The sequence below is a fragment of the Chiloscyllium plagiosum genome, chromosome 4 (assembly GCF_004010195.1).
Source record: "Chiloscyllium plagiosum isolate BGI_BamShark_2017 chromosome 4, ASM401019v2, whole genome shotgun sequence".
NCBI classification, from domain to species: domain Eukaryota; kingdom Metazoa; phylum Chordata; class Chondrichthyes; order Orectolobiformes; family Hemiscylliidae; genus Chiloscyllium; species Chiloscyllium plagiosum.
The window spans coordinates 39,043,879-39,057,988 of NC_057713.1; the positions used below are offsets into that span (position 1 = coordinate 39,043,879).

Below are 14,110 nucleotides of genomic sequence, written 5' to 3' on the forward strand. Positions count from 1 at the left end.
TTCGGCGGGTCGGTGTGGACTTGTTGGGCCGAAGGGCCTGTTTCCATACTGTAATGTAATCTAACTAATGTAAGTACAAATCCATGACGAGCAGCACATTATTCTTAGTTATATTACTTACACTCTATAACACATTATGAGCACAAAACTCATTGTCTAATTGTACCACTGTTTTCTACCTTCAAGTAGAACTTTGCTAACAACCTAGTCACAAAATCATATTGAACATTTAAGAACACAATGGATTTATCAACATTTGTAGTAGAGAGTGATAAAAAAAAATTGGATTTTGACAACATGTTCTAACTGCAAGCAGCATTCCTGGTTCTGATGAGTTCATCGATCTAAACATTAAATTGTTTCTCTTTCCACAAATACTCCCTGACCTGCTGAGTTTTTCCAACATTCTCTTTTACATTCACCATACAGCCAGTTTTATTGTTGTGAATGGTATAAACACAGTTCTTTGCCCCTTAGGGCATATGCTTAAGTATATGCAGGAAAAAGGCTCCTATTTATATAGTTATTACCCAGCCTTGTTTAAATAAACCTTCCTGATGTTTGCTTTAATCCAGGATTATATTAACTATACTTTCAATGTCTCCCTAAATTTCAGTTTTATAAAGTTGAATTTAATGATACATTTCATGATGCTCCTGTTAGTAGTAATAATAATAATAATAATAAACATAAATCAATTATTCCATAACCTATGTTTTTAAGTGATGAAGGTATCAGCTATCATACAATTCTATCACACATTACTTGTAAAATTATTTTGCTCTCTCCGTATCTTAAAATAAACTTCACAATATATTTTCAACTTATTTCAACCTACCACCAGAGGGCACACAAACACTGTTAGATAGGTTTGTATTTAATTCACAATCTCTCCATTTCTAAAGTTTTGGTTCACTTTGTATTAGGGCAGATAATCAGGAGGTTTGAAGCAAGGGTAGAAAGAACATCTGCTTTCTTTTTGTGAGCTAGATGAATTGGGGACTGATCAAAATGTTCAAGGGAAACCTGCACTGCTGATTAGGAAGAGCATCTGGTTCTGCTTTTAGTCAATTATTCATAGAAAACATGCATAAAATTAACACAGCTGAGGAAGAGTGTGTTAAGGAAATAACCAACTTACCCAAAAACCCAGCACTGTGTCCCTACTCTTTTACATTGAGTGTCAGTGAGATAAGCATAATACTGCCTGAAAATAAAGCATTAAACAAGTTACTCACAAAAGTGTCACAAAACCTATACTGCATGTCACATTCATTTTTGTAGTTGTTACATTTTACTACACATTAAATAACTTACCATTCAACACTCTCATAACAAACATCGTCACCAAACAGCTCATGTGCATCAAGAAGTGAGTTTTGCTCAACAGCTACTTATAACTAGAGTGCTCAGTGTAATGCTAAAGTTATTCTGACTTTGATAATGAACAGATATGTTTAAAGCTCAGGCTTTCTCTGTAATATAGCAAGAAATTGGGAATTGGGATGGAAAAAAGTTGAGAAAAGTTCAAGTTCATCCACAACCTTACGTCAGAGATGTGTCTGAGGAGAATGAAGGATTGCAAATTCAGGACAACAGTGAGTCCGCACTATCCAAAATATGTGGAAACTGATTAGATGACAGTGGATGAGTACTGTGTAATGAAAAAATGAATCCAAGGCTGCAAACTTGGGCACTGAAGGTGAATGAGGCAGGAGTGGAGGGGAAGCAATGCTAATGCTAAACTTGTGCTAGTTAGATTGTGACAGGCAACAGTGTAAGCAAGCAAAAACAATGCTGAGAAGGCAAACAATGGTTGAAAGTTATGCAAGACCATGTCAAATGGTGACCACAACAGCGGTTGTCACTGGTGTTGCGAGCAGTGCAACAGAAATGGAAATTTGCAGACAGGCAATCATAAACCAATGATCCTTAATGATGAATCACAGAATTTCTCATGTTTTTTCAGAGGGTAATTCAATTCCCTTTAAATGCCTTGATTGAGCTTCCACCTCACCGACAGGCAGCACTTTCTAAATCTTACCTACTTTGTGTGAAAGGGTTTCCCTGATGTCTCCCTTTTCTTCTGCCAATTTTCTTAAATGTGCACTCTCTGAATTCTGAGCCTTCCACCAGTTCTACTCTGTCCAGATCCCTCATAATTTTGAACATCTCTATTACATCAGCTCTTAACCTTCTCCAAGGAAAACCATGTCACCCTCTCTAAACTATTTAGATAACTAAAGTTCCTTATCTCTAGATACATCTGTGAATCTTCTCTGTACACTCTCAAATGCCTTCATATCTTTCATTAAGTACGGTAGCTAGAATTGGACACAGTAGTCCAGCTGATACTAAGCTAGTGTTTAATTGAGGTTTTGCATAACCTCCTTGCTCTTGAACTCTTGTTACTGAAGCCTCAGATTCTACATGTTTGCTTCACTGCACTCTAAACCTTTCTAACCAGCTCCAATGATACACATTTATACACAGAAGCTCTGCTTCTATATGGAGAAAGTGAGGACAGAGATGCCGGAGATCAGAGTCGATGATTGTGGTGCTGGAAAAGCACAGCCAGTCAGGCAGCATCCAAGGACCAGGAGAATCAACATTTCAGGCATATGCCCTTCATAAAGAATGAGCATTCCTAATGAAGGGCTAATGCCTGAAATCTCTATCCTCCTGCTCCTTGGATGCTGCCTGACCAGCTGTGCTTTTCCAGCACCACACTCTTCAGCTCTGCTTCTACACCTCTTCAGAAAATTATACTTTTCTCTTTATATTAATATTGTTCCTGCCAAAAGGAATCACCTCAAACTTCTGTCTCTTGAACTTGTTGGAATGTATGAAGTCTGTCCCTGAAATATTTCCTCTTTAAAGATCACTTGTTCGATACAGTTTCTTCTATTAGCCCTTGGTTCCATTTCACTGTCTAGATTCCTTCGCATCCCAAGGAAGTTTATGTAGAAATTCTGCTTTAAAATTGTTCTCTTTGCCTTCTTAAGAAAATCCTGCAATATATTGTACCCAACTTAATCCACACTGCAATCGTGGGTCTATTTTAACTTCGAAAATGCGTGAGTGTAAGTGAGTTAAATTGATTGAGTTAAAGTTCCATTCCCTGTTGTCACAATGAAGATTAGATCAAACCCAGTACCTTCCACCTGTGTTATGTATTATTTTGGAAATATTCTTCATTTATAGTGCTTGTTGCTTTAACTCTTTCAAGTGTTTGTTTATGTCACCTTAGATCAAAATGCCATGCTATTGTTGTTAGGCTCCTTGTTACTTCCAAGCACAGACACTATTAATGTTTAACCAATTCAGTCCTATATTTCATTACATCAACATTTCTCTTATTGTCCTTTGACAGATTACAAGTTAAGGAAATGACAGACACTTCAAACAAGAACCGTGTGTCGGTCTTCCCACGGAAGACACAAAGAACATTCTGGAAATAGTAGTGAATCAAGAGACTAGTGAGAATGAGAAAATTAAAGAAATTAGTATTAGTAAAGGAATAGTGTAGAAGTGATTTTGAAAGCTGACATATCCCCTAGATCCGATGGTCTGCATTGCAGGGTTTTAAAAGGAATAACTAAAACGGGAATGCACAAATTGTTGTGATTTTCTAGAAGACTCTAGATTCCTGAACAGTCCTAATGGACTGGAAGGTAGCAAATGTAATTCAACTATTTCAAAGATCATAATGGGATTAACAGGAGTTGACATGAAAGAGAAAGGAGTTAATCACTGGAGATGCTGGAATCTGAACTAAAAATAAAAATATTGGAAATCACAGTGTGTAAGGCAGCATCCATGGAGAGGCAGGAAGCTAATGTTGAGTCGAGATGACTCTTCATCAGAGCAAACTGAAGAGTCATCTAGACTTGAAATGTTAGCTTGCTCTCTCTCTCCACGGATGCTGCCTGACCCACTGTGATTTCCAGCATTTTCTGTTTTTAGTCAGGAAAGGGAAACTTTGACAAGGGGAAATCAGTAGATGTAGTGTATGTGGATTTTTCAAAATCCCTTCAATGAAGTGCGACTCAGGAAGAATCACACATAATTACTGCACATGGCATGGGGAGTAATATATTAGCATGACTGGGGGATTAATTACTCACAGAAGACAGAGTGGGAATGGATGGTAATTTTTGGGTTTGCAGGCTGTATGTAGCTAGCCCACAAGGAGCAGTGTCTGGGCTAAATCATTTACAATCTAAATCAATAATGATGAGGGGACTGATTTTCACAAACCAGGTTTACTAACAATATGTGGGAAAACAAGGAATATAGACATTATCAGTGAGTGGATGAGAACAAAGGAATATTAACATGTGGAAACATAAACGTATTTACTTAGCAAGGAAAAATCCAGAAATAGAACTTTGTTAAAAAAAAATTGGAACTCTCTGTCTCAGAAGGTGGTGGAGGCAGTATCATTGAGTTATGTTTTTAAGACTGAGGTAGACAGAATCTTGTTAGGCAGGGGAGTCAAAGATTATCAGAGATGGATGGGAATGAGAAATCTGAAACACAATCAGATCAGCCACAATTGTTCTGAACAGCAGAGCAGGTTTGAGTGGCTTAATGGCCTGCTTCTGTTTAGAGTACATTTGTTCATAGTGATAGACTGATAAATGTTGTTAGCCAGAGGGACTTGAGTGACCTTGAATAGGAATAACAGATAGTCAACATGTCAATACAACAAGCTTATGGAAGGCAACGAGAATGCTAGCCTTTATCACAAAGGGCTTGGAGCTTCAGAATAAAGAAGTCTTACTATAATCACACAGGGCTCTGATGAGACCAGACCCAGAGTACTCTATGAAGTTTTAGTCTCCTTACTTAAGGAAGGATATACTTGCCTTGGAAGGAGTGCAACGAAGGTTCACTAGACTGATTCCTGGGATGAGGATTGTCCTATGAAGATTTATTGTGTAGAGTAGACCTATATTCCCCTAGAATTTAGAAGAATGAGAAATGATCTAATTGAAACACAAAACTCTTAAGGGACTTGACAGGATAGACACCAGCAAGAAATTCCCCCTGACTGGGGAGTTTCCAACTTGGAGTCACAGTTTCAAAACAACTGGTCAGTCAATGGGCTTAACAGTTTTTGGGATTCTCTACTGCAGCAAGCTGGGGATGGTCAGTGGTTCAATACAGATCTTTGGACACTAAAGGGAAGGATGGGATGTAGGACAGGAAATGTGGGAATATGTCAGATATGTGGGAATGTGGAATCAAGGTCGAAGATCAGCAACAATCTTCCGGAATGACGGAGCATACCCAAAAGGCTAGCTGACCTATTCCTGCTTCTATCCCACATAGACATAAAGGCATATAGCATAGAAACAAACTCTTTGGTCCAACCGGTCCATGCCGACCATATAATCCCAAGCTAGTCCCATCTGCCTGCACTGGGTCCATATCCCTCCAAACAGTTCTTATTCAAGTACTTATCTAAATGTCTTTTAAACATTATACTGTACCCACAGCCCACCACTTCCTCTGGAAGTTAACTCCACACACTAACCACGCCATATTAAAAAAAAGTTGCCCCTCATGTCTTTTTTAAAATCTTTCTCCTCTCACCTTAAAAATATGCCCCCTATTCTTGAAATCCCCCACCCTAGGGAAATTTCACCTGCCATTCAGGTTATCTATACACCCAGTGATTTCATAAACCTCAATGGGTCATCCCTCAACCTCCAGTGTGGAATGTCCCAGTCTATCCAGTGTCTCCATTCCTGACAACATCCTGGTAAATCTTATTATTAAAACTGGAGTGTTTATAAGATTATTTTCTGAAAGACAATTAAAAATGGCATTACTGTTGGCTTTGCCCACAACATCTATATCCCATGATCAAATAAAGGACACTGAAAATAAAATAACGAACCTTGTCAGAATATAATGGGAAATTTAATAGAAAACATCTATCAATGGAATGCTTAGTTAAAGATAATTGATAATCAACTGCCAAGTTTTGTTTAAATTCAACAGTCAATTGTCATTAATCAATCACAGGTGAGGTGCTGGAAGACTGGAGGCTGGCTAACATGGTGCCACTGTTTAAGAAGGGTGGTAAGGACAAGCCAGGGAACTATAGATCAGCGAGCCTGATGTTGGTGGTAGGCAAGTTGTTGGAGGGAATTCTGAGGGACAGGATGTACATGTATTTGGAAAGGCAAAGATTGATTAGGGATAGTCAACATGCTTTTGTGCGTGGGAAATCATGTCTCACAAACTTGATTGAGTTTTTTGAGGAAGTAACAAAGAGGATTGATGAGGACAGAGCAGTAGATGTGATCTATATGGACTTCAGTAAGGCGTTCATCAAGGTTCCCCATGGGAGACTGATTAGCAAGGTTAGATCTCATGGAATACAGGGAGAACTAGCCACTTGGATACAGAACTGGCTCAAAGGTAGAAGACAGAGGGTGGTGGTGGAGGATTGTTTCTCAGACTGGAGGCCTGTGACCAGTGGAGTGCCACAAGGATCGGTGCTGGGCCCTCTACTTTTTGTCATTTACATAAATGATTTGGATGCGAGTATAAGAGGTACAGTTAGTAAGTTTGCAGATGACACCAAAATTGGAGGTGTAGTGGACAACGAAGACGGTTACCTCAGATTACAACAGGATCTTGACCAGATGAGCCAATGGGCTGAGAAGTGGCAGTTGGAGTTTAATTCAGATAAATGCAAGGTGCTGCATTTTGGGAAAGCAAATCTTAGCAGGACTTATACACTTAATGGTAAGGTCCTAGGGAGTGTTGTTGAACAAAGAGACATTGGAGTGCAGGTTCATAGCTCCTTGAAAGTGGAGTCACATGTAGATAGGATAGTGAAGGCGGAGTTTGGTATGCTTTCCTGTATACTCTGACCAATAAAGGAGTTGGGAGGTCATGTTGCGGCTGTACAGGGCATTGGTTAGGCTACGGTTGGAATATGGCTTGCAATTCTGGTCTCCTTCCTATCGGAAAGGTGTTGTGAAACTTGAAAGGGTTCAGAAAAGATTTACAAGGATGTTGCCAGGGTTGGAGAATTTGAGCTATAGGGAGGGGCTGAACAGGCTGGGGCTGATTTCCCTGGAGCGTCAGAGGCTGAGGGGTGACCTTATACAGGTTCACAAAATTATGAGGGGCATGGATAGCGTAAGTAGGCAAAGTCTTTTCCCTGGGGTTGGGAAGTCCAGAACTCAAGGGCATAGGTTTAGAGTGAGAGGGGAAAGATATAAAAGAGACCTAAGGGGCAACTTTTTCACACAGAGGGTGGTATGTGTATGGGATGAGCTGCCAGAGGAAGTGGTGGAGGCTGGTACAATTGCAGCATTTAAGAGGCATTTGGATGGGTATATGAATAAGAAGGTTTTGGAGGGATATGGGCCGGGAGCTGACAGGTGGGACTAGATTGGGTTGGGATATCTGGTCGGCATGGACGGGTTGGACCGAAGGGTCTGTTTCCATGCTCTACATCTCTTTGACTCTAATTGTGTTCCCCATGGCAACAGTCCTATCAATCACAGTCCACTTGCTGACCAATTAGCACTCTCCTAACTGCTGTTTTCCCTTAACTTTGGTATTTCTTGTGATTTGTCCTGATGAGTGCAAGATATAAAGCTTTGACAAAATGTGCTTTCCTTCATCAATACTCAAGTTCTGCACTACTAAAGCAGTATAAGTTTATATACTATCACACTTTCAATAATTCCTTTTGTAGTCTTCATGTTCACCCTCTTCACTACTTGCACCAGATCAATGTCAGAGCTTTGCTGCTGCCCTACTCTTGCATTAGGCCTTGGAAAACAATGTGTTCCCTTCTCATCAAATCACAGTTTCTGATGTCTTTCCACTCAAAGATGCTCTCCTAATTAATTTCATTTTTACTGGTATTTCAATGGTCCCATAATACGCTAGGACCACATTATCAACAGGACACCATCTGACCTAAAACGTACAAGGTCAAAACTCTAGAACAAACTAAAATTTGATGGGTCTGGGTTCCTCCAGAAATGCTCCAACCTGCCATCACTCCCTGCCCATACCAGTGCTATTACTCCTTTTCAATGGAAGGCCTCAAACACCTCCTCCTCCTGTCCCTCAGTCCTGCCCCAACTCATAGCTTCTGCACACTGTCACACTTGCTAGACTGATCTGACCAGCGATGGCCTGTCTTCACCCATCTCAATATCAACCTTTCACGAAGTAAACTTCTGCTTCCAACCAGTTGTGTGTGACTTACATTGTAAAATGTGAGACAAAATGTAGGACATCAATAAAGGATCAAGTGGAAAACTGAACACAGCAAAAAAGTGTGAAATAAGCAAGGAAGCAAGAGCCATACAGTTTTACAGCACAGCCCTTCAACGTATTATCTCCATGCCATTCATCAAGCACTTATCTACTCTGCTCCTATTGTCTCCAGCACTTGTCTATACCTTTTAAGCTACAGCATTTCAAGAACTGATCTAAATACTTCTTAAATGTTGTGATGGTTCCTGTCCCTACCAACTTTTCAGGCAGCAAGTTCCTCTGCTTCCTGCCATGAAGCCAGTTTTGGATCCATTTGCTAAATTGCCCTGGATTCCATGAGTTCTTACTTGCTTGACCAATGTCCCATGCAAGTCTTTGTAAAAAGCCTTGCTGAAATCCACATACACTACATCACACATTATCTCCCACTGACAAAGCTAGGCTATCTTTGATTAATGTTTGCTCCTGCAAGGAGGTCAAATTTTGTTGCTCAAAATTTCACCCAAAGGTTTCCCTACCATAGATGTCAGACTTCCAGGTCCACAGTTCCTTGGTTTATCCCAATCACCCATTTGAACACTGTTACATTAGATGTCAGACTATTTGAAAAATAATGTCAGTGTCCTTGTAATCACCTCCACTGCATTTGACAAGAGCCAGGAACATTTTTTTTCTGGGCCTGGGAAGTTATCAAATTCAATCCTGCTAAAATCGCTCATATTCCCTGCCTCTCAATTGTAATTTATTCAAATATGTCATAGTACGTCTCCTTGATTTCTAATCCTACATCATTCTTCTCTATCATGAATACAGATGCAAACATTCTTATTGAAAACCTCACTTGTGTCTTCTGGTTCCATGCAGTTTTCTACTTTGGTCCCGAATGGACCCTACTCTTCCTCTCATTACATTTTTTACATTAGGTTACAGTGTGGAAACAGGCCCTTCGGCCCAACAAGTCCACACCGACCCGCAACCCACCCATACCCCTACATTTACCCCTTACCTAACACTACGGGCAATTTAGCATGGCCAATTCACCTACCTGCACATCTTTGGACTGTGGGAGGAAACCCACGCAGACACGGGGAGAACGTGCAAACTCCACACAGTCAGTCGCCTGAGGCGGGAATTGAACCCGGGTCTCTGGCACTGTGAGGCAGCAGTGCTAACCACTGTGCCACCGTGCCGCACACACTCATCATCCTTTTGCCCCTTTTGCCCCTAATATGCTTACAAAATGGACTTCTCTTTATTTACCATTCAATACATTTTCATGCCCCTCTCGTTTTTACAATTTTTAAAATATAAAGTAATCTGAGCTTTCCATACATTTCTAGGGCAATTGGTGCTTTGAGCCCTCCATTTCTACCTTTTTTATATAAACCTTATCCAATTCTGTAATTGTTCGATATCCTGATTTTCTGGACTTGGGTCCCACCCTTCACTTTTACAGGAATATGTTGGTCCTGTGCTTTCATTATTTCCTTTTTGAAAGTCCTCCACTGCCTTCATGTAAAATTTCCTACAAGTAGCTGTTCCAAAAGGGACGGTATGGAAGGGTGATACTTGGGAGGGAAAAGTGATGAAAAAGATTGAGGAAAATGTAAGAGAAAAAGGCTGGAGACAAATAAACAGAAGGAAACAAATTATCAGCAGATGAAAATTAGAAAACAAGTTATTAATTTTTTTACACGGAAGCAATGCTACAGGAGATCAACAGTACATTTGAAAACAAGTGATAAAGGAGCTTTACCGTACAGTCGGAGCTGTGATCACACCAATGAAGAGAATTCTACCATAACTCAGCACATGGCCTGCTTGAAACACAAAGATGTGCTTCAAGAAAAAGGTGTTCAGTTCAGTCAACTAAAAAACAGAAAAAAAGTTTAATAAAGTCAAATAACATTTTAAACTTTCTTAATATGACATAAAATTGTAAATAATTTCACTGTCCTGCATTGAGGTATGAGAACAGTTAAATATTTCACAATATACCTGCTAACTTTCAAAAGCTAAAAGTTGGATCGTCCACAGGCTGAATGTCAACTTGATAAAATATTCAACAGATGTGTTCAAGGTTTTCTAATGAAAATTGGTTGATATTAATGTAATCTACTAAGTCAAAGCTTACTGGATATACAAGAAACATGTTACCGACATGAAATCTGTATGTAATGACATGCATGTTGATAAAGAGTAGAGAATTACCCTGAAGAGCAGTTTAAATATCCACCTTCACCTTTTTAAATCTGTGATCAGCAACTATATCAACAATTTAATTGAAGACATAATATAAATATAAGTATGGAATGTCCCAAGACACTTTACAGGAACATCATAAAGCACAATGTGACAGCAAGTCACATGTGATGATATTCAATCGGGTGACCAAGTACTAGGTCAGAGTGGTAATTCTAAAGGAGTAGCTTAATGGAGGAAAGGGACATTGGCAGAGAGATGCAAGAAAAATATTCCAGAGCTTTGAGGTCTAGGCAGCTGAACAACATCCACCAATGCCACAGAAGTTAAAATGGAGGGGGTCAAGTTGGCAGAATTAGCAGAGTGCTAATCTCAGAGAGTTATGGGGCTGGGGCAAACTAAGAAGTCAGGAGGGAATGAAATCATGGAGGAATTTGAAAACAAGGATGAAAATTTTAAAATCATAATGTTGCTTGATCAGAAGGCAATGAAAATCAGCAAACACAATGGTGACAGAGAAATGGAACTTGCTGCAAGTTAAGATACGGGCCTTAGAGTTTTAAATAAGCTCACGTTTATGTGGGAGATTAGCCAGAAGTGTACTGGAATAATGGAGTTTGCAGATAACAAAGGCAAGAAGAAGGGATTTCAATATCATTTCAGAGAAGAATGAAATCAATAAAGTAACATGTTGTAGAAATGCAAACTAGACATCAGATTTGCATTTATTTCATCATATATTAAAAATAAGCAGTGAAATTTGATAAGACTACACCCTTCACAATTACATGAACATTAATTCCTTGTACCACAAACAAGAAATGAATTAGGCTGCAGAGACTGTTGCTATCCTTATAACTACAAGATTTCCAACCAAGTATAGTATCTATGTTGAAGGTTCCATACAATTTAAAGCACCAGCTTTCATTCTCCCTCCACTCCACCCAGACTTAAATTAAAATTAATTAATAACTACCAAATATGCTTCAATTCTCATCAGGTTTTCATCCCATCAGTTCAAAGCTCCACATTCAACAGAGTTGAGTGTGTGTGCTGGAAAAGCACAGCAGTTCAGGCAGCATCCGAGGAGCAGGAGAATTGACGTTTTGGGCATAAGCCCTTCATCAAGAATGGAACCACTGGCTTATGAAGTGAGAAAATGGGTCCGAGATTTCACAGTTATCTTATTGGCACAGCCAGACCTCCCTCTCTCCTCTTCACTTGTTTTACTCTCTCCCATTGTGTTCTTTCTTTCTCATTTGGTGTTTCCTCTTTCCTTCATTTTTATCCCACACTTCCCACAGGATTGACACGACAACATGGGGTTAAACAAAGTGACAGAAGAGTGAGAGGTGCAATTTCAGGAGAAGTGGGTATGAGCTAGAAGGTAGAGTGCGGAGGGATATCCATCATCAACACAACAGGATGGGGGACTGATCTGCTTTCACCCAATTTCTAGCCCCACTGAAATTGAAAGTTCCATTCAATAAGTCACAAAGAAACATCTTTCTCAGAATGAGAGGTCACATTTGCTCTGCAGATTTAGGTTTGTTACCTGCCAGATAATTAGGAAGAGGTAGATTCCAGCCACTCTCTGAAAGGAGGATTTTGGGTCAAACCACCGAACGTATGTCCAGCTGGCTGGAGTAAACTGCAACACTGCCCTTTTCAGCTTTCCACTGGTTGTGTGTATTGCCCTGATGAAGACATGTAATATTAGTACGGGCATAACAGAAAATGAAAAACCCTTCTGTCATTGAACACAAAAAGTATACGTTTTGTAAATCATTGCTTTTGTTAGCTGTTGAAGTGGCTGTGAAGTTACAAAACTGGCAGGAGAGGTCATAATGAGAAGCAAATGTTGGGGTACCTTTAGGCAACAGCAATTACAGTGTATTAAAATCAAGGTCAAGAAGGATGCAAATAGGTCCAAGACCAAACTAATAAATTGGGAAAAAAAAATTTTGAGGTGATAAGAATGAAATTAGGGAAAATAATCATTAAAAAAGCTAACAAAGAAATAGAAGAGTAATAGGAAGTATGTACAATGGTGATAAATAGGAAAATAATATATTGCACATAAAACAAGAGAAAGCTAATAACAGCACAGTATAAATAAGGAATGACAAATTGCATTTATATAGTGCTCTTCACAAGCATAGGATGCCTTCAAGTACCTGTATCTTCCAGGGGATTAAGTATTTTTCAGAGTGTACAAACTGTTCTAATGCAGGTATTAATTATTTGGTCTCAGCAAACTCCCACGCACAACAAAAATAATGTCTTACACAAAACAGAGTTTACTGGAGAAGCTCAGCAGGTCTGGCAACACTTATGAAGAGAAATCAAAGTTAATGTTTGAGATCCGGCGACCCTCAGAATGTTACGTTAACTTTGATTTCTCTCCACATATGCTGCCAAATCTGCTGAGCTTTACCAGCAAACTTTTGTTTCTGATTTACAGCATCCACAGTTCTTTCGGTGTTTAAAAATAATGACCTGATCATTTGTAGTTTTTGTGATGTTGATCGAGGATGCATCGAAAATAACTCCCCTGTTCTTCTTCAGAATAGTGCTGTGAATTTTTCATCCCGTCCAAAGAGACAGCTGGGACCTCTTCACAACTACACTCAATGTCCATCTTTATTTTCACGATCAAGATCTGCAGCGGGTATTGAACCTGTGACCTTGTGATTCAGAGGTGAGTGTTCTACCAAATCAGCCATGACCAACACACAGAGAAACAGATAGAGAAGCAAATAAAAGTAAAACTGAAACTAAAGAGAGAGAAATAAAGAAAGTGGTCCTGTGGCATAGCAGCAGTGTCTCTGCCAGAGTATGTCCAGGTAGGTCGATGAAAATAACTCATGGACCATCTGACCACCCCAACTGCTGTGACATTGCCCTTATTATTAAATAGTATTACACCTGCAGTCTCATAGGTTCCACTCGCTTCCTGAGCGTGCACTTCTCATTAAAATTCCCAATAAAAGGTGAATAATAGCGCCCTTGTGGCACAGTGGTAGTGTCCCTACCTCTGGGCCAGGAGCTCTGGGTTCAATTCCCACCTGTTCCAGAGCAATGTCATAACATGCCTGAATCAGGTTGATCTATAAAGGCAAGAAAGGAGATGACAACAAAGGGGAATGAGAAAAGTTGCAGGAAAAGAAAGAATTAAGAAAAACCATGAAGGGATAGAAAAGGAAAACAAAATTAGTCCACGAACATCATTTTAAACATTACAGTTCAGGTTTGGGACGGGTTCACTAAAGAACACAGTTGATAATATTTCTGCCAATTTGCTTTCTTTAAGTAATTACCCAGGAAACTAACACGGTGGACATGATATTACAAAAAGATACTAAGAAAAGACATAAATACATGCAGGACAGAAAGATTGGGAGGGATAGAGGGGAAGAAGAAGCGATGACAATTAATGAAGTAATCATTCTGCAGAAAGGAAAAGAAAGAAACAGAAAATATTGGAAATACTCAAGGCAGGCAACATGCTTGTCTTTAAACATGTGAACCGAGAAGAGTTGGAACAGAACAAAAGGGAAGCTCTTTTAACGTGAAAGAGAGGCGAAATTAAAGGAAATAAAGTGTTGATGGTGCAAGGCCAGAACAGTAATAATAGATAAAAACC

General features: G+C 39.5%; 1 protein-coding gene across 1 annotated transcript in view; it reads right to left on the bottom strand.

Annotated features, from left to right (window-relative positions):
- Positions 1–14,110, bottom strand: part of LOC122548971 (phosphatidylserine synthase 1-like) — a 50,863-nt gene that overhangs the window by 24,761 nt on the left and 11,992 nt on the right. Inside the window, exons 7-9 of the mRNA XM_043688015.1 lie at positions 12,020–12,161; positions 10,019–10,131; positions 1,142–1,207 (exon numbers count right to left, since the gene is read on the bottom strand). Of these exons, the coding sequence (XP_043543950.1) occupies positions 1,142–1,207; positions 10,019–10,131; positions 12,020–12,161 (321 nt within the window). The remainder of the gene's footprint in view (positions 1–1,141; positions 1,208–10,018; positions 10,132–12,019; positions 12,162–14,110) is intronic.